At 38.6% G+C, this 27,524-nt stretch overlaps 1 protein-coding gene across 1 annotated transcript; it reads right to left on the bottom strand.

Moving 5' to 3' along the window:
* Positions 1 to 255: 255 nt before the first annotated feature.
* On the bottom strand, positions 256 to 26,576 carry ADSS1 (adenylosuccinate synthase 1). Its single transcript, XM_061464153.1, has 13 exons — positions 26,271 to 26,576; positions 13,217 to 13,319; positions 11,771 to 11,833; positions 10,967 to 11,017; positions 10,565 to 10,631; positions 9,378 to 9,485; positions 8,940 to 9,021; positions 7,867 to 7,993; positions 6,540 to 6,694; positions 5,245 to 5,369; positions 3,226 to 3,323; positions 1,931 to 2,080; positions 256 to 434 (listed from the first exon to the last, which is right to left on the bottom strand). Exons 1-13 carry the CDS (start codon positions 26,451 to 26,453, stop codon positions 382 to 384), a joined length of 1,365 nt encoding a protein of 454 aa, XP_061320137.1. The 5' UTR covers positions 26,454 to 26,576; the 3' UTR covers positions 256 to 381.
* Positions 26,577 to 27,524: the final 948 nt, after the last annotated feature.

Here is a 27,524-nt window from a genome sequence, read left to right as displayed (position 1 = left end):
AAATCCAAGCTTCACAATCCTAAATTTACCCAAGTAAGTACTGGAAAAAGGCTTAATACTGGTTTCAGCAAGAAGAAATAACTCTATATGGATGTAATATACTTTCAAACAGCAACATGACTCAAATTTTTTAAAAATATTTTTCCTTATTTTGTTAATAATATTTATCCATTTTGTTTTAGGTGATGGCCTCCAAGGAGATTTTACACCAAATTTACTGAGAACTTAAGTAAAATGCTACAATACAGAATATGCGTTTTGTTTCTATTTAATTCCTAGAAGAACATGTTGGTTTTAAATAGCATCTCCATTTAAAGAGGAACCAGTAAGGAACAGATGAACTCCAAATTGTTCTTCTCATCGCAGAAGTTCCTTCTTTGTTTAAAATAGCTGGATCATTGACTCTCTTGATTTTCCAACTCCGACCCATTTAACTAGGGAGCAAAACACATTTATTAGAACAATTACTGAGAGAAAATATTATAATCAATGAATTGAAACAATTTTCACCTTTCATCACGCTTCACTACAAACTGTCCAGTTTTGTGCTGAAACAAAACACTAGGAAGTTTTACTGTCAAAAAACACTTTACTCCTGCTGCAGTACCTGACTAGAAGTGCAATACTGAAGTTTGAAAGCATGAAACAATTGTATCATAAACACAAAGCATTGCAGATGGAAGACCTAACAGAAGGTCAAGCATGTATTTTGCAGGTTTCACTGTCACTGCTTTGAGTGATAGGATGTCTATCTAAATCCCTGAAGAGAAGAAATCGAGAGCTCTGCCAGGATGTGAAGTTTTCTTGATATGGAGAAGGAGATAGTGATGCACATGTAGTATAACATTGTTAAATGTAAGGCTGCAATTAAAAACATTATCCAGCCTGAGCAGCCACCTCAAATATCATACTATAACTGTTTCACTACAGTTCGTGTAAGTGGAACATACTTTAGTTTCTATAATATAGAAATTACATTATAGAATACTATAGTTTCTCTAATCAATTGCCCATTGATACTATAGAATTGACTGTAGGCAGGTCTCTTTTAGCCATCAAACCCACCAAGGTACCCTGCCTTCACACAGAAAACCAGAGAAATAAAATAAGGGGAGCTTTATTTTCATATCCCATTGCCCACATCTGTGTCTATGATCACACACGGACTATTCACCAAGTTTCAGGCTTCCTAACCCATGAACAAGACTGGAATTGCCAGAGTTGTCAGTATCCTGTACTCCCTAAATGCTACCTTTGAGTGCTTTATGGAAAGCAAAAGCACACATGCCATCTTTCTAAATTTGCTGCTGTGGAAATTCCTACTATTCATGCCATACCTCCTCGCACCTCTAGAACTCCAGCAATTAGGTTTGAAGAAAACTGGGTGGCTTAACCTTTGGAGTTTGATTATGTTAAGATTCTCACTTTTCCAAAGTGGCAGAAGTGGGCTAAACAATCTTACACCCATTAAGCAATAATCTCCTTATATGGGTAAGTATGGAAAAGAGTTGGGAAAAAAAAAAGAAAAAGGGAAGTCTGATTCTATGTTCAACAGGGATGCAAGTGCAGGAAGTGAAATTAAGAGATTAAGACATTGAACTAACTGCACTGAAGCATGGTAGGCAGATCCCTAAGTTTTCACTCACACAAGGCAGCAGTTTGCCAAGAACAATACATGTTTATCTTTCCTCTGGTTAAATCCTTGTCAGACCATCTTGGAGCTCTCTGCAACACTGCAGACCTGCCTGCAAAACACCCAGCTTTGCTACTTTTTGGCAAGCTGTCGTTTACCATCATCAGCCCATCCATAGGCAGCTACATTGCCCCCCTCCCAAACCAAGCCACTCCCCAACTAAGGACTTGAGCACTTTTATACAGCTGTTCCCAACTGCTGTGGCATCCTCATATATACATCTACAGAAAGATCTACCTGGCACTCCAACATGATTTTCCACACAGCGGATGTAATTCTGGGCCTTGGGTGGGAGGTCCTCCCACTTTCGTGCACCAGTCGTATCCGTCTTCCAACCAGGCATTGTTTCATACTCTACTTCCACCTTCTGTAGTATTTCCTGATTAGCTGTGGGAGAACATTTTTGTCACAGCTGATTTTAGCTACTTCACCTTAAAAGAACATACCTAAGGTACTTGACCAACAAAGTCTTTTGACAACATTTAAAATCTCATATATGAATAAACACTATTTCTACTGGTCAGTTCATTCATTCATAATTTAAGATTAATTTCTGTTACTTAGGAAGGTAACTGTGACTCAGGAGGATCCAGGAATACAGTTTTCTTTTCTAAAAACTGTAGGATGCACTCTATGTTGTCATAAGATTAGAGTCTCATTTTTGAAGAAACAAATTATTTGAAGTTTACAGGAGTTCCACTTTTTGGTTCAGGTTTGCACATAATAAAATATAAGTCCTCCTGTAGACAAGGCACTACTGTCTCAAATGCTTTTATCTTTTTGGAACAGTAGTAAATCAAGGTTGCTAAAAATTTAAGTATCTGCAAGCTTTTCCATACAGGAATTGCCCACAGCCAGGAACCACCATGAGTGGTGGGAAAGCCAGCTGCTGCCAGCCCTCCCCATGCCCCTAGAGTCCACATCCTAGCAGGACACACCCTTTATCTTGGCACAGTCTGTTACAGGTATCTTGAAAACATCATTAATGTAAGAAAATTACATATTGCCACATCTTAAAAGTTGTGGTAATCATGTTGATAGGCAATATATATTTTCATTTACTACACTGTTGTTGCTGTTAATTACAGTTATATGATGGTATACCATAAACAGCTTTATTCTGCTTGTATCTGTCTCATTTTTGCACAGCTTAGTCACTGCTTTTGATTTTGCTTTGCTTCATTCAAAGCTTATTGCCAATAATACACAGTCACTGATTCAGTCTTGCTGACTTTCAGATCCCTGGTGTTGCAAATAAAAAAATCTAATAGGACAAGGCACAGAGCCCCTAACAAAAGATTTCATTTGCTCTGAACTTCTTGTCAGCATATGTACAGATGGAAGGTGAATGGAAAATACTAATGTACTGATACAGCACCCTTTATACTCATACTACAGTTCCACAGATTTCTACAGGAGGTCTAACATAAAAGAAATCAAGACTGATTTTAAAAAGCAAACAGGTCTTACCCATCAGGTGTGACTTAACAGGCAGGAGAGAGAAAAATGATCATAGATACCTAACAACATACCTGGAAAATAAGGAATTCTTTTTCCACCCAGTTTGTAAGCAACACCGATTTTAATTTCATCAAGGACATCAAGAATATCCAGTTTTGTTAATGCCAAACTGTACAGAAAACATAAGTTAGTTACACCCATGATGGAACGCCTCTTTAATCCTTTACACCTGTCTTTTTCATATACATACCCTCCCCCCCCCCCCCTTCTAGTTTTGTACTCACAAGTCCAACCAAGGCAACCCAGCAAGCAGAAACACACAACTAAATTAAATTATGAATGCTGCTAATTGAATTAACACCTCTGGAACGAATACATATCTGAGTTACTAAGAATTCCAAATGCTTCGCTGGTCATACAGGTGCGGTGTTCAATTCAGTGCATGAAAATGCAAGCCTATTATGTAAAGTGGCACTTAACTGCACTTGGTCTGGGTGTGTATGACAGCATGTCACTTTACATCACTACTAGTGATTATTTCTGTTACTCCTACTGATTCAGAACAACTTTAAGACAGACTTATTTACTAAACTGCACTTTCAAAACAGACTTCACAAGCATAAGCTGGCTACTAAATCACATACATAGTTCAATAGGAAGGACCCCAGCCTGACTTTCAGTGCCTGGGCTGTGCTACCAAGGTTGTCAGTTTAATGAACCTTTTCTCATCTTGTGAATGAACACAATGGAACACAACAATGGAACCTCAAGAAGACAGTGCAGTATTCACTGATCAGAATAAAGCTGCATTTTAAAACTGGTCAAGACTAGTGCCTGATAAAAATATGAGTAGCTAAGGATTTTGACAGGTAAGTGCATAACAGCCCATGCCATATGTGCTCAATAAGTATATGATGAATGCAGTGATTAAATGAAAAGACCTTTTGGGAAAGAAGCAGTCTCTCCATGTTTTTTAACTGTCACAGTTACCAGAGATGACATAGTTTTGTTGACAGAAGTGCAGTAATAGAACTGAAATGGGAGGAAACATAATGCCTTCCTAACACTATTTCCACATAAACTAGAGCTGTGAAAGTTAAAAGTAAATATAAACCCAAGTAAAAAAAAATATTTCCTTTCTTCTGACAAACTAATGAACAAAGACCTCTATTATTTTGTAACATGAGTAGCATAAACAACTATTAAGTCTCAGTTTATAAGATATTTAAATGCCTAGGCTCATGTGTTTGCATAAATAAACAAGTTTGCCTGAATGCATGAGTAAGTCTACACTTCATGTGAACAAAACTGCAATTAAAGGTTTGCAACTTTCTCTGAAAATATAGATTGGTAATTAGTTATAAATAAATAGCTTGTGTCAATTATTAGCATTAGACAAAAGCTAGCTTGCTAGCATTACGGTCTTGAACAGTTCCTTTTAAAGAACCACTTTTCCTTTAAAATGTCAATTTAATATATAATTTTAATTACAATAATTTATCAACCAAGTAAGTCACTCAGTCCCAAAGAATATAAATCTCAGCCCATTAAATGCATAATTTATAATATATTATATTATAACTTTGCAAATAAATAAACCTGTCAGGACCAGAACGAAAGCTGTGCCACCTGCTGTACACTTTGTGTCATCCTGCTCACGTAACTTAAAGAGGTAGTGGTTCCAAAGGATGCAGAATTGTTCTAACAAGTATGCTACATTTCAGGCAACCAAAGCTCAAAACCAGTAGGTTTTAAATCACGACATAGGTCAGTATGAATGCACTGTATCAAGAACACTGACAGAAAACTGATACATTGACCCAATCTACATCAGCCATCTGATATAAGCAAAGTGAAAACACATTGAAAAAGAACTGCTGCTATGATGTTGTAAAATCACTTCATTTGAAAAAAGTCAAAGGAATTAAATCACTATTAGCATTAAAATAATTTGCAGTTGCCCACTGTGAATTATTTTATTGCTTAAAATGCAACACTTTACTGGACTTATATTAATGTTACCTACATATTTATTCTGTGAAGCACAAAATTATCGCTTCCAAATGTAGCGCAAAATCAGTGATGCTTACGCAGTGAATCCGTTGATCATATGAACATATTTCAAACTGACAAGATCTAACCAGCCACAGCGTCTCTTTCTGCCTGTAGTTACTCCCCATTCATGGCCACGGGACTGTAAAAGATCTCCAATTTCCTAAAATAAGACAAAAAGAATACTGATGGCATTTCATTGAAAAATAGCAGAAAATGAATATAAACAATTACGGATGAATAGCAAGAAAAATATAATTGTTTAATTCCAAGGCCTTTTTGTAGGAAAAATAGAAAAAAAATGAAGTTTTATTAAGAGGGGACTAAGGTGAAGAATAAAGCCCTTCATCCACAGGACTTATGTATTTCAGTCACTAGCATTTCCAAAATACTTATTTAATATGACTATTTCATGTTCCAAGGAGATATGTTTCTTCCTTCTTCCTCTGATTGGAAGATTTCCTTGATGGTACAGCCCTGGTTTTAATTTTGTTTCCATGTCCCTTCTTCATCTGTTTGGCAACTACTGTTTTTTTGTGAGCAAGACTGTAAATGCTTGGGACAAGACCAATGCTTGTACAATGTCCAGGTCAACAGACTCCTTGACCACACCTATGGCTCTCAGGTTCTACCACAGCATGCAACTGCCAACTGCTCCCTTCGGATTGTCAGTGTTTATAATGTGTTAAAAATGAAGAAGAAACTTTACATTCATGATTCATAAAACTAAAAGGTATCACCAATTCACTTGAGCCACTAGAGAAAGGATTTTCATAACTAAATCCTTAAATTAGATTCAGATCACTGACCTAGCGACTGTTGTGTGCATAGCTCATAATCAATACCCTGAGCTTTCTAGTTTCTTGAAAATATTGGACAATCTAAAAGAACCAAAATCTCTTCCCTTCTTTGTATTGACCAATTTGTGATTGACTGGCTGAAGCACACATCACGCTTATTCTACAAATCACACAGAACACAGGCTATCAAGCACAGAAGTTGTATATTGTAATTTAAGATTTCCTGTGATGCACTGACAGTTCCACTCTACAACAAACTCTTACCACTGAAACACACCTAACAATATTACATAAAATGATGAAATCTGGTTTCACATCATTCATTACAACAGAAGTGTGGTCACTGTAATATAACATCATCACACTCACGTTTCTCTCCTCTGAAGAAAAATACCTTAATGTAATTCTCTTCTTGAGTGACTACTCGGCATTATTATTATGGTACTTGTTTATCACTGGTTTACCTTTACCCTATTCCACTGTCCTTATTTTTTGGCTACTGTATATATCACATTTTATAACATTAAACCTACATTAATCTGCTCAGTGGGAAATGCTCCAATTCCCACCCGAGTAGTATATGCCTTCACCACACCGTAAACATCACCAACATGCTGGGGAGGAACACCAAGTCCAGTGCATACACCACCTACAGTGCAGTTCGATGAAGTCACAAAAGGATATGTGCCTGTCAGAAAAACACAAGAGCACAACCCTGTTTCAGCAATGACAAGAAATAAAGATTGCTTTTTCCTTTGTGAATTGAAAGGAGATTTTCACCTGCATGTTTGGCTTTAAAGCTAAACTGAAACAGCAGCCAGAGAGTAAAACGAGATCTCCTTAATACATGTACCCATTTTGCTTTTAAGAGAACATATAAAGCTGTTCTTCCCCAAATTGCTTCCTCTTGTTGTGAATAATACATACTTAGTTTTCTAAAGCTCCACAGAAACCCTTCAAAATGAAGGAGTTTTTCCATTCAAATAGCTGAGTCATCCTGGCAATATGTATAAGCATATTATTAGTGAGCAAGAAATTCACACAGACAAATAAAACACACTACTTTCCTACAGTTTCTTACAATGAGTTTTCAAGTATGCGCTATCTATTCCAATGCGAAAGCTTTTCTGCTTTCATCCTTTGCTACTCTCACTGAGGACTGCCCAGAAGGGAGAAATTTAAAAGCATCTGAATACTACTTAGGCACTGGATCTATTATAGAACACTGCTGCTGTGTAAAGCTTTTTTCACTGTCCTGTGTATCACAGAAAGTATTTCTGCTACATCCACAGAGAGCCTGGTCACAGGCTGACATTCCCAGCGCCCTACACAAGCAGCTCTGAATATCTACAGCAAATTTTCTAAGTCTTAAAAGGCTATTCACATTCTCTACACTGTGACTCTGGGTTGGAGAACCTCTCCAGGTCTTAATTTCATTTTCATGGAGACCTAAGTGGTTTAATTAGACTCTGGGTAAGAAAGCAGAGATCAGCTGAAGAAGCTAGGCTTACAGGTTATCTGCACCAGTTTAATCCTCCCTCCACTGCAGAGTAATTATCTCAGCAGCACTGCAATGGGTGACTGGAATGTATGGCAATGTGAACACACATTTAGAAGTAACAAAGAACATCTGGAATGCAATTTCAACTCCACCAGAATAAACTTCAGTAAAAAACAATATCTAAGCACTTAATCCTGTTAATGATACAATCTGTGGCTTACTGTGCTTTACTTCTGGGTAGATCTGTTCCTATTAAAGACTATTTTGTTGCTGTATTTTCCTGCTCTTTGCAAAGCTGATATAAACACAAATCAAAACCAATCTCCTACAAGTTAAATTAAGTTTAGAATTTAACATACCAAAGTCAATATCAAGTAATGCTGCATTGGCTCCTTCAACAAGAATCTTTTTTGGGGAGCCATGAAGAGCTTCGTACATAAAATAAATGCCATCTCGAACCATGGGTCTTATTTTTTCAGCATATCCCTGCAAATTTAAGTAGAAATGTTAGTTTCCCCAGACAACGGCTGGATGCAGAGAACACTGCTCACTTTTGAAATGCAAAACATACAAATAACCCTAACACACCAGCCTCAATTAACTATGTTTTACCTGAAAAATACAACCATTAGCTTGTATTTCACTTAAAAACCAATAAATGTATTGAACAACTCACATAAGAAAACATGACTTGTAATGGCATTAGAATCCTGTAATTTCTGTACAATTTCTATTCACAGAGATGTTGTAAACCTACCTCTTTTTGTTAATAAGACTCCATGTGTTTACAGTCTAGACACAATGAGAGTGGACTTAGAAATAGTTCAAGATCCAGAAGAAAAAAAAAGTCAAAACCGCTACTCACAAATACTAAAAAGTATCTTTAAATGTAGTACCCTACAACAAGCACCAGCAAAACTTGGGAAAGGTAAGACTTTTTTTAGCATCCTCCTTTACTACATATTCATGAAAGATGTTTTACGAGTGGCTCTTCAGAATTCATTTATAAAAACACATTTTTGAAACACAGCTTCCACAAACAATTCTTCAGTAAGCATGGAAGTCTCTCAGACAGACTACATCAGTCATGGCTGGAGACTGTTAACCAAGAGTGCCACCCTGTGCTCTCTTGGCTACTTTAATACAACAGTTGTTTCATGTCAAAAAAGCAAAGTATTACAGGGGAATTAAATAATAAAAAAAAAATCATTTAAATGCACACATTAAGAGAACATTCTATTACAATGCACAGGTACTGCTTATTAAAAGGCTTTGTTATAGTGAAGATACACATTTTTCATTTAAATTGATTAATTAGTTTAATAAATAGGAGTTCTGGTTTTCATAATTTTTACTTTTAAAATTAAGTATTACTGTTTTCTTCTATATTTTCCCTGAAACTGAACAAATATTACAAGTGTTAAATCCTTACCTTTAGCTTTTTCAATTGTCCTTCTATATCTATTTCCAGTGTGGGAAACATTGACTTGTACTGTTGTGCCAGATTTTTAAATCTGTAAAATATTGAAATCATATCTATGAAGAATATAGTTACTGCTCATAGCACCTTTGGCAAGAACTCAGTTTATGTTATATAAGGATATACTCGGAGCTATACAGAGAAAACACCCAGAACTTTGATACCTCAACCACAGCATTACCTAAAGTACAGAATTACATTTTAAACTGTAAGAAATATTGTGAAGTACAGGAAATAAACATACACATTCTTTCCATTTTTTTTTGCTCCTTTTAGACAATTTATATACAAAATTCAGACACATATTTAAAAAAATCTTGTTAAAAGCAAGTTTGTCAGCCAAAATGTATCACTCTTTGACATAATATTTAGAAAGTAAAACAGTTGTACCTTGAAGAAAATTCATCAAAGTCAGAAAGAAGGTCACAAATTCGAAGGCCTGTGCGTGCAGCTTTGGAAGAATAAGTTGGTCCAATTCCCTTCTTTGTTGTGCCAATACTAATTAAAGATAAACCCCAAACATGTAATAAATATATGCAAAAATACGCTTTATGTTAGGTAATACTATTAAAGCTCTTCAATATACCATACACTGGGAAAGAGGTCTAAGAGAGAAAAAAAACCAACTAAAGTTCTAAATAGTAAAAGATACAGCCATTTTCATGCTTCAGTAGATTTGCATAAATATTGCTAATGTTCATTGTATAGAGTAAAGCTTTAAGCCTTGGGTCTGGCTAACACAAGCTTAATTGAAGCTGTTTGTATATCCACATATTATAAGGTCATAATGGTTATTACACTATCCTGTGGTATTGTACATCCCTTAACACAAACAATAGGAAACAGCGGTCATTTTCGTATTTCCACAGTTGCAGCACTGCCTATAGTTGTAAACAACAACCAGTTGAAACAACAAATCAGTTGCAACAATTAAACTGTTTCCCTGTCCCGTGCCTATCTGAGAAATGCATTTTAGAAATACAGTAATATTGAGATCTTTATTTGTATGCTAAGTTTGACTGAAATTGTTCAATGGATCAAAAACTAATAGGTTAACAGAGAGAAAAAACACAGTACGTTCAGGTAAACCTTCACTCTTTCAGAAACCAGATTAATGAAATACGAGGTTACACACTGCGCTAAAGTGTAAGATTAAAATTAAAATAGGAACCAGTATCTCCATGAAGCACAAGTGAATATATGATAAAAGATTACAAGCACGGAACCTAATCATGCCACTTCAGAGCTGATTCAAAAGAGCATCACTAGTCTGATATCAAACTGGATTGAAAACATCATTTTAATGGAAATGAGTTTTGAGAATTTGGCAGGAATTTCAAAATGTCTCTATATGTTGCAGAGAACTAAAATATGGAAATATGGAGAAATTCATACTCCACCTTTTCAGTAATACCTCAGAGTTTGTTCACTAACGTAAGCAGGAGCAGAAAAAGTCACAGAAATAGTAACATTAGAAAGGCTCTTTTGCGATACATTGCCTTCCTGCTTTCCAAAATTACACTGATTTTTCACATTTGCTTAATTATTAATGAAATGAAAGTGCTGAAAATACTTACTTTTTTCCTTCTTGTGCTTGACGTTGCACTTCCTGGAGCCCGTCTACAGCCTGGTGGAAGTCAAACACTGCAATGGAAATATAATGGACAGAGTGGAAGATCAAAGGAGAAAACTGTTCTTTCACAGACATTCATAATTTCAAGACAAAGTGCCTTTGTTATCATTGACAGTCCACAGGCCTCCTTGTGTGGAAACAGAATGAGTATTACTTAAACATTGTGAAAACATGTAAAACATCACTCTTTAGTGGATACAAATTCCATTATTATGCTTCAGATAGATGACACATAAAGAAGACATATTAGATCAAATACATGACTATTTTGTGGAGTAATAATGTAATTTAGCACCATGAGCTAAGCAAACATTTATGAGATTTTCCCCCTTCAATCGTGACTTACCTATATGTGCTCTATCTGATATAATCAGTCTTTTCTCCCAATCTTTCAAACCTGTCAGAAGATAAAAAGTAGGATTTCAGATGCACTGATTGATCAAAATTTGTTTTTCAATTTTTCTGTCTTCTACTTTATATAGCTTCCTATTAAGAAGACTGCTGACAAAATGGATAAACCATAAGTGAATATCAAATATCAGCAAAGTTTTCATTAACATTATTTTATACTTTTTCAGCTTTCTCATTTTTGGTATGGACAAAGATACTCACTACTTCTTAATGCCAGAACACTGTGGCTTACACATGATTTCTTTTCTGGAAAGATTCTTGTCTAACTTGCTATACAATAAATCAGTTAAACTCCATTTGTGCCTCCGAAAATAGAGAATTTATATATATAAAATCATAAAACAATATAAGATGTGAGGAAACTCTGAAGGTCATCTGGTCCAAAGGTTTGCTCAAAGCAGAAGCAACTGAGTTCATACTCTGGCACAGAAATGGAGACACAGAAACTCTGGGTTAAATCATCTCATTTTGATGTCAAAGGAAGCTTTGCCACACTCCTTAGGACTTACATTGTATCTAATATGGTATCAAATGCCACAGAACTCCCTAAAACCCCATGAGAAGATAGCTTTTGAAAATCTGTGTGAATACTACAACACGATTCCATGTTTTAAATAAAGTTTTCCTCAGTATTTAAAATCCAGAATGTTATTGCACTTCATATTTATGGTCAGACACAAAGGTTTAAGAAAACCCTCAACCTGGCTGCCAATTTAAAGAAAGATTAAGAATTACAAACCTTTCTTTTCATTCTTTTCAGCTTCTTCAAACAGGCCTGGTAAATGTATAACCACTCCATTACCTTTGGGAACACAAATGGTTTATTTTAAAGCAAGAAATAAAATATTCATTCGTAGGATGTAAGGCATGTAAACACCTGCTGTCCAAAACTGCATTTAAAAGGTGAGGCTAAGTTTCTCACATTTTTCACAAAGGATAAATCCTCATTTTGGTGAGGCACCTACAAACCTAAAAAATCAGAAAAAACAGAGCTTGCTTGTTTCAGATGTGAATGCCGGGCGTGCTCCAAAGCCAGCTGAGGTAAGCGGATTCTTGCCTTTGTTTGTGGTGGACTTTGCACCACAACTTCAGCCTCAATTGTTCACTGGTAAAAGCTCAAAGAAGTCCATGGCCTTACACCACTGACAACCCTATGTGACAATATTTAAACTTTCTACAGTATTTGCGTATTTGTTTTAAACTCAGCTCAAACTAGTGCAATCTTCTCCTTTTGTAGCTTTTGAGCTACAATACAGAATTCAGAAGCAATATGGAGCATTACTGACGAGACATGCAGGATTAGTGCTGTAGTGGGCTGAAAACTGCTGCTGTTGGGAGCATCAAAAATATATTCAAGAGCCTATCTCAGCCTAAGTTTAGGATGGCTTAAGTTATAGTTTTTACTACCTGACAAGGGAAAGGAAGACCATGCTCAGCAGAGAGAAAAAAGTTTAATACATTTCTATCATCCATTCGGAAATTAACAAACAGAACAAAACTTAAAGTCCATGACTCACTGACACTCTAAGTCGTTTCTTGCACATTCTGCATATGTTTTTTTCTCTCAGAAACAAACATAATTTTGGGCAATAAGAGGCTTAAATTTGCCTACGACTTAACTATGAGTTTAAAGTCCAGTAAGCAATGTGAACTTTTTTATGATGCCATCTGCGTCCAATATCTTTACAGCAAAATACAACATCACCATAAACAGTTGGTCATGTGAACAAACAGGAGACTGTATTATAACCTTCAAAGCACACCCCTGTATCTTGTGGCCTATTTCCAGAAAACTGGTAAAGAAATACCAGAGATAAATTATGTTATTCATTTAGCCTAAGTGCTGGGGTTTGCATCCTCAAAAAACAGCATATGTACTTCTGAAAGTATAAAAGGATTGTGCAAGTAGAGGGTGGGATCCAAACCTGTACCATAAAGGGTGAGAAAGAGTAACATGGTAGAAAGAGGGGGTTCTTAGTTCCAATTTTCTAGTAGCAGAAACTAAACTGACACTGAAAGTAGCGTAACTCTTCATGTTAAAGCAGATGCAAAAGAAAAGTCAAACAGCTGAAGCTAAACCAAATCTGTCAGCCAAGTATATGTTTTTCTTTGCTGCTATAAAATATGGTTGCATCTACCCACCGTGTAATGTTATTTTATTTAGTAAGTTCCAATATTGACTTACCAATAAAAGAAATTGCCTTTGGATTAATGATGCCACTAGGAAATAGGTGAAAATCATATTCTTTCCCATCAACAACCACAGTATGGCCTGCGTTATTCCCACCCTGCAACAGAAACAAATACCTTAAGATTAATGGTCTTATACCACCACTCTGAAATCTCAGCAGATGATTTGACAAAATCATCTTCTTTTATTTATACATTCATATCTTAGGTCACTGCTTTCTCCATCTTACAGTTTCCTGAGATGCTGTAGTATCGTAAAAAGGGCTCAGAAAGGACAATTAGAGGACTGAAAGATTTCAGCAGGACTGTGTAGTATCATGAAGCAGGACAATACCATGGAGTCAAGGCAGAACTGGGGCAGAGCAAGAATAAATGCAGGAGTGGCAGAAGAACCTAGAAGAGAACTAAAGCTTCTGGGAACATAACTGCACTGAACTACTACCCATGGAGTCCTGTCTTCGACGTGCCAATGCAAGCCCATGCCTTTTCAGGCATCTTCTGTACATGGTCATTTCTCTGAGTTTAAGCCTTCAACACCAAGTAGTTCCTTCTGAGTGGAAGCTCTTCCTGCTTGCCTACCCACAAACAGCTACTGCTTTTCTACGTATTCCAGATGGAAGTTCTATATAAAGTTGGGAGCATGTGTAGTCTTTGCAGATTTGTGGAATCTCCCCATCAAGGGATGATCTACTTTTTGGAGTCTCCTACAATTCACATGTTACACAAGTACCTACGAGACCTGAAAATACGAGCTGGTATTTTCCTCAAGAAACTGATTTTTTGTGAATGGCTTTAAAAGAGCATAATGAGACAACACACAAACTTGGGAAGAGGTGAGTAAATCAAGGTCATGAGGTGATTTGAACAGAAACAGTAAAGTTTAAAAGTTTAAAAATTCAAGGTCCAGTTTTCTCAGCATGCTTAACTTTTGCTGCTTTCTGTTACCATGTAACTTTTTCTCCTGATAGGGTTGGGAAACCTGACTACTTGTCTGCTCTGGTGCTACAGACCTTCATTTTCCAAACAATTACAAATCTTTGTGGATTTGATATGAGGTCTGAATGATGTAGAAGTGTCTGGAATGAGGGTATCTACTGAAAGGAGAATTGAGACTGTCACTGGTAATTTGCAAATAATGAAGAATGTTGGCTGAATACAGGAAATTATATGAAAACACTAGGAAAGGTCAGTAATTGATAAAAATTAATAATATAATACATGTTCTTCCAGAGGTTCATTTACTCATTTGCTCATTTCTTTGCATGTGATATACAGGAAAATGGCAACCAACATTCCTTTCAAAATGTAGATATATGCTGAAACACAACATTAAGAAAATAATAACTATGGGTTATAAAAATAAAAATCAAGCATTTTTTAAGGAGGGGGATGGAGCAAAACACTAGAAACATGCCTTTAAATATGACCAAAGTAATTCCCATGCGCTGGAAGACGTGAGCTCAACAATGACATTTAAACAGACAACCTGCTAAGAACAAGCTGAGTACAAGTTGTAACAGAAAAACTGGTGCATGCACAAATCTCACTTGATTTAGCAAACTGATGGGTATCTCATCCTTGGGTTGGGAAGGACTCTTGTATGTTCTGCTAATGCAGGGTTATAAGTTGTCTGGAGAATCCAGAAGCAAGCAGAACCATCCTATGTACTTAGCTTGCCTCCCAGACACAAGAAGCCAGTTGCAGAAACCTAGATCTAGTTGAAGATACTGAACTAGCTAGCAGGCTAATAAATCAGCAGGAAAGTACTTCACGTGATATTTAAGAGGTCTGGAACTGGACAGACTGCACTGGTTGAAACACTAATTTATTTTATTATAGAGGTATCAAGTTTGAGAAAGAGGCTTGTGATGTCTTCTGAGACAAGCTGGTATGTTGTCACTTACACTACAGTTAAATTATGCTTTTCTAAATCAACATGAGTAGAAACAAATGAAATCAGGCTTGATGACTCAATTTGAAATAACAGCACTCCTAAATTATACTCAGAGGTCCCCCTGCACTGCTACAGGGTGAGAAGGTAGAGAATTTGAGAGTAAAGTTGAGTGCAGGAAGAAGGGAGGAAGGGAGAGATAGATGTTTTTAAAACTCTAGGCTTATTTCTCATTATCCTACTCCGTTTTGATTGGTAATAAATTAAACTGATTTCCCCAAGTCAAGTCTGTTTTGCCCATGACAGTAATTGTCAAGTGAAGTCTCCCTGTCTTGATTTTTACTCACAAGCCTTTCATTATATTCTCTCCCTGTCCAACTGAGTAGAGGAGTGACAGAGTAGCTTTAGTGGGCACTTGGTGACCAGGGTTAACCCACCACAATAGCCTGCAGTGGAAAATTAGTATTCAGCCTTCTGAAAGTACCTACATTGCTTAATAAGTCCGTTTTTTATTAACTTCGAAAGTGCTAGAAGTTGAAGCCCTATTAACAGCATTAATATGTATAACTCCAATATATTTTGCCTCAGGAACACTTTACTACCTTGTGGTGCTGAAAGCTATGCCTTCTTTTTATTAAAACCCAGCAGACCACCAGCAATGTGGTTTAAATTCAACAACCTAAAATGCCTGTCATTTCAGGTTCAAAACAGACTTCAAGTTAATAGAAATAACTGCAATATGTTGTTTTCAAAGAGTTAAACAACAGGAAACATAGTAGACATTATTTTCAGAGCACAGCATCCAATATGGTGAGGTTCAGGTTTTTGTCTTTAATTATTTTTAAAGAATATTTAAGTTGGACTCAGATAAAAACTGGATTTTTCTGGAATATTTTAATCTACATTTTCAGACTTATAATAATAATAGTGTAAAGTTATATATTGTCCCAGTACCAGAAGGAGCTAGAGGAACTTAACACCCTGATGGTTTTTTTTGTTCAGTACATTAATTTTAAAAGAAAATGCATTTCCAAGCTTTTTACATGCTGATCTACTCATGACATTGATTCTTCTACTGAAGTAATGTACTTTGGTTACTATTCCATAGTATGTGAAACAAGAACTATGTCAAGACACTGAACTGAGAAGCTATTGCATCTTACCGGTGTTAACAACTGTCTGCTGATATAAACACTATCTTTCAGAGGATTAACAACGATTATGAACAGGTTGGCAGAGGACAACACATAGTCTTCATCTCTTTAGTAGAACTTACAAAGCAGAAAGAGAAACAAACATACTTTCCAAAGAGCTCTGCCATTTAAAGGCTGGCCTTTCGTTCTGTATTACTTTTTAAAAAAAATCATTCTCTGCAGTAGAAACAACCCAAGGTAGAAATAGAATTTGTATTCAGAGCAGCAGTGAGGCTGTTCAGCACCTGCAGCAAGCACTCTCTTCCCCAGCTGGCCTCAAGATACCTGTTTGAATATGAATGAAATGTGCCCCGATGCTCAGATGTGTTTCTGCTTGCTCCTGCCAGCCAGGTAGCGTGCAGGAGACTACATTCTGCATGTGTCAAGAGGATTGTTTCCAGGTGCTCCACTGGTTTCCACTGGTTAGCACATCCTTCATTTGCTTAATGCTCCCCACAAAGCCCAAACATAACTGAATTAACTAGACTGATACAAAAAATCATCAGAGCACGTGCCTTAAAACCTGATGACAGTTTCAAATTATAACTAGAGGATGAACACAAAGCAGGTGTGTTTCTGATGAGTCCCACAGTGGTCAATTCACACCCTCTTCCAGCTAGTAATGTTAATCAATGAAATTGAGAGAAAACAGAAATTCATTCTTGAAGATACGAAGCCAGCACAGCAATCATTTGAGCACTGTACCAGAAGTACACAGCAGTCTGAGCTCCTTAGCCAGTTGGCCTATGCAGTGAATGTAAACATGTCAACCAGGTTTAGAATAAATTAATTAGAAACAAAAAGATGGGCTGAAATCTGGATTGGAGATATCTAGGCTAGGAAGCACATAGAGGCGTCTGAACACAGTTGCAGTGCTTGCCAATATGCCTAAGGCAAACCTTGCATGTATAAATGGGAATATCAAGTAGGAGTAGAGAGATTGTATTACCTCTCCTTTTGGCAGTGGTGCAACTGCTACTAGAATACTGTGTCCTTGGTACTCGGACAAGATTACAAAATGATCCCCCTCTGGCATTATAATCCATGAATTTATAATCTATGAATTGGAATACCAGATACAAACCAGAAGTTTGAGAAGTCTGCATGTGAAAACCAATAGTATGATTCAAACAAATGCTTTATTCCTGGCAGTGTTCAAGGCCAGGTTGGACAGAGCTTTGGGCAACATGGTCTAGATGAGGCATCCCTGCCCACGGGAGTTTGAACTAGATGAATTTAAGATCCTTTCCAACCCTAACCATTCTATGATTTCTGTCTATTTCTCTTCATTGTAAGTATTTCACCTCTACTAATTCCACCCATCAATTAAGCAAAACATTTCCTGAAATTCAGCTACATCTGCAGACCAAATACCTCTCATCACAGAATCATAGAATAGTTAGGGTTGGAAAGGACCTTAAGATGATCTAGTTCCAACCCCCCTGCCATGGGCAGGGACACCTCCCACTAAACCATGCCACCCAAGGCTTTGTCCAACCTGGCCTTATAGAATCATAGAATAGTTAGGGTTGGAAATCATACTGTCAAAGAGACTATAAAATGAGTTTTCTTATCTAGATTGAGTAACTTTCTTCCATTTACAGCATTTCATATGTGATTCTGAATAAACAAGAAGGAGCATTGTTACATAAACTGCTTGTTCTTTCTCTTCACAATTTAATTAACAGTGGCTATTTCTTTCTAACTTACATTAGCAACTGACTGGAACTAACTTGAGTAAAAGTAGATATTCAGTGTTACCAGCATAACTGGCTTTGACATGACCTTTATAATAATACAAATCCATTGTCTTTCTTGGTGTTTCTCTTGATCTACACCATTGCAAATGATCTTAGAACATCACTGGTTTAAAAAAAATAAATAAAATCCAACACACAGATGAATGCAATGCACCAAGTGCTCTGACCACCAAGGCCCTCAGACACCATGTCACAAAACCACCTGCGTATTAAAGGTTCTCAGATGACTGAAAGTGCTGTACATTACAGCTGTGAGGTTGCTGCCATAGGTTCTAGTTATAGCTTCCTTTACTGCAAGCTTTTCCTTGCCATTTTCTCCAGTTAACTCTCATCTGATAGCCATCAACTCAGTCCCAAGAAGTGGATCACAACTTTTTTTTTTTTTTAAGTTAGCCATTGGAAGGAGCTGGGTTACAGAATAATCACAAGTGTACTCAGACCAGAAGACCTGAAGGAGCAGTGATTTTTAAAGTGACAGTGGTGACAAAGACGTGGAATGAGTTGCAAGTATTTAACTCCTGACAACAACTGTCATCGGTCAAATCTAGTTTTACCTTCCCAAAGAATATGCTTGCAATAAACTTCAAGAAACACTCTGCATAGAACTGCTATATCCAATTCCTGCATCTGGTCAAGTATGTTCCTTCAGTATTCCTTGTCACGTCTCACAGAATAAGCAAAATCCAAAGGATCCCACCTTCCTATTTAAAACAGTGATCTCTTCAAAAACTCCTGAATTCCCATGGAAAGAGACCTTCTAAAGCCTATTGAGACAATTAGTATGATTATAAATACAAACACTCCTGAGAAGAGCTGAGCAAAACTTTTGACCTTTTAAAAAAATATGTAAAAACATTTCTTGCACAAGTATCAAAAACTGAAGCTTAGATCATATTTTCACTAATAATGTAGTATTTTTCCTTCATGACAAATGAAGAGTGGCCCTAACTTATATGGATATATTGGTCTTCCTAAGTGTCTGGAAAATGCAACTGAAAAAGCCAGGTCTAATTCAACTCAGGTTTCAAACAGCAGTCAGTGTAGGCAAACTAGACACTGAAACTCAAGTTATTTTCTCTCAAACAGAATTCAAAGTTTTGTCAAGCCACATAAAAGCAATCTACTACAACAGACCACAGCAACAAAACACACACTTAACTCCAGCAGAAGATGTAAAGAAAGTAAGAAAATCAAGTTATATTGATAGAAAATTCTATAGTGAAAAAAAATTGACTCATAATCCTAAAATAAAGAAAAACAAACATGAAAAACCTAGACATGTCTGCTCATCTTTAGTCCCCTCTTCTGAAGAGGCATAGTCATGCCCCTGTGGGAAGTAATATGATCCAAGGATATGAACATTACTTTTCTTATATCTGTAAACAAGTTAACAACAGCTAGTGAGTTACAACAGGAACGAAATAGAACAGATGTCATTTCAGCTTAATTTTCAGCTGCTTTCTTCTGATGCTTGTAGAGGATAATAAATTCATCAGGCTTTATAAAGGGGATTGAAAATTAAGCTTGCTTTCTTATGGAGATTTGGAAACTTTAAACCTGACCTTCTCATACAGTATTTATAATCCTGGTGGTCCTGAGATGATCTCGCTGATGTCCAAAGGAGAGGCTAGTTTAAAATAGCAATGTCACTATGTTGCTTTAAAGCCTAAAATGATACAGCATAGGATGTAAGTACAAGCAAAATGAAAACTAAAATTTGGACAAAATACCTTACAAGCAACAGATTGCTGCAATAAGGTTTCATTTTTTTTTTAAAGGGTGGAATTCTGTATTGTAGGTAAGGAAACTACTCACACTTCATGAACCCTCCCCTGTGTGGAATAGGAAAATAAATCTCCTTGCTTTTTTGCAGCAATCTTGCAAAAGAATTACTTAAAGAAATGTGCCCATATGAATGTACACATTCTGTAAGTGGGATTATCAACCTTCCCAAATATCGGAGAAATCAAACAGTCCTGCAGTACTGCATACTCATGACTCCAAGGCCACCAATCTCTTCACTGAAGACTGTCAAGCACTAAATCACTAGGAGATTAAAGTATTTACATACTATTTTATTCTGTAGGGAGAAATTATACTAAATATGAGGGTTAAACCTCACTGAATGGAGAGCAACACGTTACATACATACATACAGAGAAAAACAGTATCCAACAAGCACCTCTAATGCATAATCATCACAGAACACTGCCCTAATTTAACACCTGCTGCACACAGTTCCAGCAGCCCATGATCAATAAGGACAGTCACAACAATGTGTGGCTGCTTTGCCCTGCCATGTCAGCCATACAGTAGAGGAACAAAGCACCCTGTCTTGTACCTAAACCACTAAGAAAAACCTCTCATCTGGCATTTCCCCCACATCTCATGTTTATTATTTGATCACTTGCCCATGGTATGTTCCTTTGCATTCTTCAAAGTTCCACTTCCAATATACATGGTATTTACTTTGCACTAGAGCAAGGAAATAAGGAAACTAGCAATGATACCAATAGTTATTTTTATCTTAAGCTTTGGGCACGTCCCTTCACTCTTTGATAGATTGTCTCTAATGTTGCAATGGTATCTCAAGCCGAAAAACACTGTTATGCTTTTCTTACTGGTTAGCCCCTCTCAACCTCGTTAACATCCACTACATCAAGAAAACAAGCCACTCAACACCCTTGGTGTATGACTTAATTAAACCTCTCAGGTTCAAATGACTGTGAACCACTTAATGACAAAAGACCTTAACAGCAAGATTTTCTGGTACCTTTTTCAACCTCCTCAGCTTTTTTTCCAGTATTAACATCAACTATAATTTTTGTCCATCTGTCTCAAAAGATCAGACAATCCCTTTTTAAAGCCAAAAGCAATTCTTAACTTGAAAGCATACTGACTTAGGTAGAGGAAATATTTTAATAAAAAGTGACTGCATACTTAGTGAAAAATGACAGCACATTAATATGAGCAACTTAAGAAATCTAACAGCTCTTCTTACCGCAATCACATTCCTACAATTTGGTGGTGTTTCTTCAATGCCAGTTCTTAAGGGAATGCTCATAACATCAGACAGATTGTTTCCAGACTTCCAGAAGGCAGAAGTGTCACAGGTCTGGCACATGAAGCATTGTCATGGGCAACACTGGAACAGCAGTGCCAAACAAAGGCTTGAAAAATCTGAGAACCTGTCTTGGACGAGTAACTGCTGCTGAATCGTTGCCACTGGTTTGGGTATGAAGTGCAGGAAAGACATGCATTTGTGCCACAACTGTTAGAGCAATCTATTTGGTAACTGAGATCAAACGCACTGCAGCAATGGTTATTATCACAGGGGCTCTACTAATTTACCAGCAGTATTTTCTGTATCTTTCACATTGAGCTTTTGGAATATCTTTTTCTCTTTCCTCTCCTTCAATTTGTTTTATCAAATTGTTTATGAAGCATTTTTTTATAGTGCTTTTGGATGTTCTGTTGAAAAACAATTTATTGCACAAGAAAACTTCATCAAGAAAGACAGAACTGCTTACTCTCCATTACAACAGGAACTCATAGACATTTTTGGCACGCGCCTGAGTTATAAAACAGAAAGTGCCTCATGAGTAATTTACTATTACTGGCAAAGATGCATAGTACTTGTCCTGCCATATATGACAATGGACACTATTTCCTTTTCCATTCACACCGATACAGAACTGTGAGGTAAATGTTCAGTGAAAAGTTGCTACTACAAGTGTACCTTACGTAGTCACAGCTTAAGGAAACAGCTAGAACTGTATGAGCACTAGCAGTTCTCAGTGAACTGTGAGCTTACTACAGCAGTTCTATATACACCATTTTGGGAACAGATTAGTTTAAGTGGTGCCTCTGGAGGCACATCACCTCAGCAGTTGTGACAGTTGCCCATTTGTCTGATCATACTCCAAGACACGTCGGAGAAATTATCTAATTAAAACCCAGGCAGGTAAAACCAGCCACAAGCTCTAGCTTTGACGGTAACCACACAACAACATATAAGGTGACATGAGAAGCATACAGCTGGAATGAGAGCTGCCACTGAAGAAACCACCATCTGAAACCATGCTTTGAACAATGCCAAACCTCTCTTCATTAGTATGGTATATGCAACCAAATTACTAAAACTTACATTAGGACTTTTGCTTTATGACAACATGCTAAGAAGCTTGGTAAAAAACAAACTTCCTTCTTCAATATTCTAACTGTTAAAAGCTTTAAACAAATGCACAAAACCTGTCTTTGAAGGAAACGATAAAATGAAACATCTGCAATTCAACTCTTTGATTATACTCTTTCCTGAAAAACATACCAGGAATTAAAAAGTACTGCAAAGCATAATGTGACAGTTCTATGCCCCAGGAGGCCACAATAAGAAACAAATATTACCCTCTGTCATTTGCTCCTGAATGCTTTTGCTTGCCGAAAAGGCAATCTAGAGAAAAATGTTCCTGATGTTCTTCATTAATAACCTGAACTTTCACAAACCTACTAGATCCTTAACAGCCCTAAACTGCCTGTTGTTAATATTTAGAAATACCTTTTCTTCTTGTTCATATGGGTATGTGTGCCCTTATATCTGGTATTTTAACGAAAGCAGCCTCTGAAAAGTTTTGTTCAGCATCATTACAAGAATATCCATAAATATTTTAACTTTATTAAAACATTATTTTTCACAAAAAATGCTTCAGGTATACAGGTAAATGAAATTAAACTACTTCAGGTGAGTAAAATTTCATATTCAAATTGTGTCACACATTTCACTTGCTACTAAAAAATAGGTGAATTATAGTGTGCACCCAACTCGTTTGGGCTTAGACTGTATAATCAAAGTACTGTGAAAGACTGAAGCAACGCAATCAACCAATTGAGACTCTTCAATTAATGCAAAATTTAATTCTGCAATCTCAGGAAAATTAAAGTGGCTGGGGATTTAATGCAGAATTTTCTTTATTTAACAGATTTTGAAGCTTCCCTTGTGTCTGTGAAGGACTTCCTATTCCCATTTGCCTGCTTGCCTTTCCAGTACCGGGAGAAAATACCATTTCATTTCCCTGTAGCAATATAAATGGCACAGATTTTTCTCACAAAATTAACACACTAAAAATACATGAGAAATATTTAATAAAAAATATTTCCTTTCATAGAAAGATATAAAGAAGAAGTTCTTTACTGTGAGGGTGGTGAGGCACTGCAACAGGTTGCCCAAGGAAGTTGTAAATGCTCCATCCCTGGCCGTGTTCAAGGCTGAACTCAGGACACTGCCCATCACAGGGGGGCTGGAACTAGATGACCTTAAGATACTTTCCAACCCTAACTATTCTATGGTTCTATGAATCAGGAACGACTATTTTGAGAAAGCTCTTCAAACTCAAATTTGGCCCTGAATTTAAATTTCTCTTCAGGAGGAAATACAAAACAAAAACAAAATAAACAAAAAAAAAAAACACAACCCAAAATCAAAAATAAAACCAATCTCTTTAAAATGATAGCTCAAGGAGTATCTTACAGCGATGAAGAATTAATCTAGACAAGGCATTGTTTTAGAAGACACAAACATGCCCCTTTCAGACATTCATTTTCTAGCTTTACCTGCTTTCGTATTGCTGAGGACTAAAACAAGCTATCAAGCAGTGTTTCCATTAATGTCTTGGAAAACAGAGTATACGGGACATCAGGAAATAACCCTGTTAATCACCATATTCTAAACAACAAAAAAATTCCTGATAGAACCTTTTCTGACTTTTTCCTCTACAGTTCCTGATAAACAAGATATTCAGTTTTTCTAGTTTAAGCAATGTCTTCTAATACACAAGTGCTATTGCACTCTGAAAGTTTTTCTTAGTTTCTAGGAGGAACATGAACCAAGCAAGGTTCTGGTCCAAACATTAAGGTTTTTCATGGCAATACACAGCATTAATGAAGTCCCTCTCAAACTGATTAAGCTTACAAGTGAATGACCTACAACTCATCAGTACTGTTCACATGCTTTAAACAGATGTGTGTCTTCTCTAAACCTTAATGGCCCCATCTGATTTCTCACAGAAGCAAAAATCATGCACCATCATCTACTTGCATGATTGGCTTTGAAAGCATGAAATACTGTACTATTAAAATGGCATCTTTTAAAACAGCATCCTCAAAATTGCCAAATGCACAAACCCCTCATTAAGTATTAAAAAAGCCCCACTTCTGAAGTCGTATCACTGTTGCTACTCAGAAATAACTTGCTACTTGTATTTTGTCTTTCAAATGTTTTATATTCTTTCTTAAACTCTAATCCTGAAGACACTTCCATTAAATCAGTGTATCTGTAATCCTGCTGTAGTCTCATACAGTGTGTGTGTGCACATGTATTGGTTAACACAGTTCTGAGAGTAGGGAGCAATTCTAGATCCACCTGCCTTCCATCCATACCACTTTCATCATCAGGCTACAGAAAGATGATCTAGATGTGCCCAGCAGCCTATTAAACCATGAGCCACTAGCCTGCTGTTAACAGACACCCTTCCAGCATGCTCATGCATGCATACACATGCGAGTCCTGCATCCTTCAAAGAGGCTGCACCTGGGGGCCATGTTTACAAATTAGTTCTCTGGATGCAGAGCAAATCCGGCTTGAAAGCAGCCTTAGGGCATCTCTCAAAAGTGGGTCTAAAAATGAACAATATGACTTCTTGCAGAACTAGCAGTAATCCCATGAGAAAGCACCATTCCAATGGGGCCTATATGAAATAGTCCTCAGCTAAAACATTTAGTTTTCATTGTCTCACCAAAGCAATTATGAGACCTGTCTTTAAATTCCTAGCCACACATTACTGAGGGAGAAGTGGGAAATAAAGATGGAAAAGTAGCTGTAGTCCTCATAATACATATTCATTAACTTCATAAACTTCTCCCCAAGGTGACTGAAGAACTTGGGAGTTTAATGTCCTAACTGAAAATACTTCCTCCACCTTCTAAATATTTAACTTGCATGACAACATTTATTTACATAACATACTTGATTACACCAATGTCCTTGGGTTTATCAGTTAGATTCAAGGATATCTGCATCTTTTTAATAGCTATCACATCTTTAAAGCACAATAAATTTCATGATACATACCAACTGAGCTGACTACTCATTAATGTGATCTCCCAGGGACAACTGAGCAGATTACTAGGTGTACTGGTCTAATATGTTCATAATTAATGTTTGAAAACAGTTCTTTAAAAAGGTGAGTCTAATTTGATTTATAGTAGACAAATAAGTTTTAAGAATCTCTGCATTACAGTCAAAAAATACATATAAGCAAAGCATGTAAAATCATAGAATCGTAAATGTTCCCTGTTTTCATCTAACTGTTTAAATCTTGTACTTTTACATAAGTTGCTTTTTCCATTTTAATCACGCTCCACTTTGAAATATTCTTAGGATAAACTTCCAGGCGTCTTGCGGGGAACACTACCTGCCCATCCCAACAAGCCCCTGTTGTAAAACTCTGGAAAATTCATGAGGTTTATCAGCAGCTGGTCCTCAAGCCGGCTCATAAGTGTGTTTTCCCGGAGGACCAAGCGACCCAACAGCCTCACAAGCAGCGTCACATCCTTGCAAGCCGCTGACCCCAACCCATGCCCTGGGGCTTTGCTTCCCGAGGCAACCCAGCGCCGGCGAGCACCCGCAGCGCGGGCCATCTGGCCCCGGCCGCGGCAGGCCCCGGCCCCCGGCAGCACCGCCCCTCGTGCCCACGCCTGCCGGCACCTCGGGATCCCGTGTCGCTTATCGTTAAGGGTCAGCTATTTATATTTATAGTGCAGGGCTCTTTCTTTTCGAGTGGCATTTCGAGGCGCAGCCTCCAGGGTTGGGAGAGTGCGGGGGCACACAGCTGCCCACCGGGTCGCATTTGTGTCCCGCCGTTCGCTGCGGGAGAGGGGCAGAGGGAACAGAGAGGAGTAAGGTGCGGGGAAGGGACTAAATACCCACAGGAGCGAGGAGCGACACAAGATAGAAGCTGGCGGAAGGAAACAGAGCTGGAGGGGAGAAATAGGGGGAGAGAGAGAAAGGAGCACCGGAGAGAGGGGACCCGGAAGGAGAGGAGGGCGCTGGGCCGAGGGGAGCGCGGGTAAAGCGGTGGCCGAGAACAGCGTGAAACGCAGGGCAGAGAAGCACCGAGGGGTAGCGGCAGGCGAAGCCGGCCTGACACCCACCTGGCACCGACACACAATGTCCGACTCAGTGGCCAGCAGGTCGACCACCTTGCCCTTGCCTTCGTCCCCCCATTGCGCCCCCAGCACCACCGTCACTTTGTTGCCGCCCGGCTCGCTGCGCGCCCGCTTGAGCCCGCCGCCGGAGTGGCTGCTGCGGTCGTTGGACGCCCGGGTGCCTGACATGATGGGTGGGAGAGTGGCTGGAACGGCCGCCGCCGCCTCGCTCCCCCGCCGGCGCCAAACCCTGCCCCTGCGCGTTTCCCGCGCCGCGCCGCCGCCGTCGGCCTTTAACGGCGCCGCCGCCACCCGCCCCACGCGGCGCGCTGACGTGAGGAGCCGGCTGCCCCGCCGGGCTCGGCCGGCCGCCACCGCGTTTACACGCCGCGGTCCGCACGCACACACGATCGGCACAGCACAGACACACGGACGGTCCGCACGCACACACGCGCGGTCTCTCCACACACACACCGAGCTCCAAGGCACAGAGGCTGTGAGGCACGTGCAGTCCTGAGGCACGCGTGTGACACAGCCACCTCAGAGGGACATGGGCCTGTGTCACCCTCAGACCGACATGCTTGTCTGGGGCATGGGCCTCCGGCACAGATGGACAGACAGACCGACAGACAGACGTCGGGGTGGGTCAGCCGGGGCTGCGTCACTGCTAGGAACGCTCACACAAGGGTCTGAGGCTTGTGGCTGTGTCACCTTCAGGGGTTGGAGGCACATGGCTGTCATGGAGGGACACAGCACACATGTCCGAGGCATGTGGCTGTCACTGCAGTCTGAGGCCCACGGGGCTGTGTCAGAGGGACTTGCAGACACATGTTGTCCTGAGGTCTGTGACTGTCACTGTGAGACACATGAGCAGTGCTGACAGTGACAAGACAAATCTTTGCACTGGTCTTGGGCACAGGGGGTGCGTCACTGTGAGACACACTCAAAGTCCTGAGGTGCATGAGCCTGTGTCACTGACAGACAGAGACAGACAGACACCCGCCTGAGGAGCACAGGCTGCTGCCACTGCAAGACAGATGTTGGTGTGAGGCATTTGAGACTTGCTGTCAGACACACAGAGTATCCTGGCACATAAGCAGGTGCACTTGGGCTGTGTATGTAACAGTGGAGAAGGGCAAGCACGCAAGCAGCTCCGGCACACACGGATCATGAGACACAAACATCCACCCGCTGGCCCCAGAAACATGGGCGGGCGCGCTTGGAGTTTGACAGACACACATGCTACCCTAAAATACAGAC

This window comes from Pezoporus flaviventris, unplaced genomic scaffold (assembly GCF_033815535.1).
Source record: "Pezoporus flaviventris isolate CSIRO_AGI_PZ_B2104156 unplaced genomic scaffold, CSIRO_AGI_Pfla_v1 ptg000036l, whole genome shotgun sequence".
In the NCBI taxonomy this organism is placed as follows: domain Eukaryota; kingdom Metazoa; phylum Chordata; class Aves; order Psittaciformes; family Psittacidae; genus Pezoporus; species Pezoporus flaviventris.
This window is presented reverse-complemented; position numbering and strand designations above follow the sequence as displayed.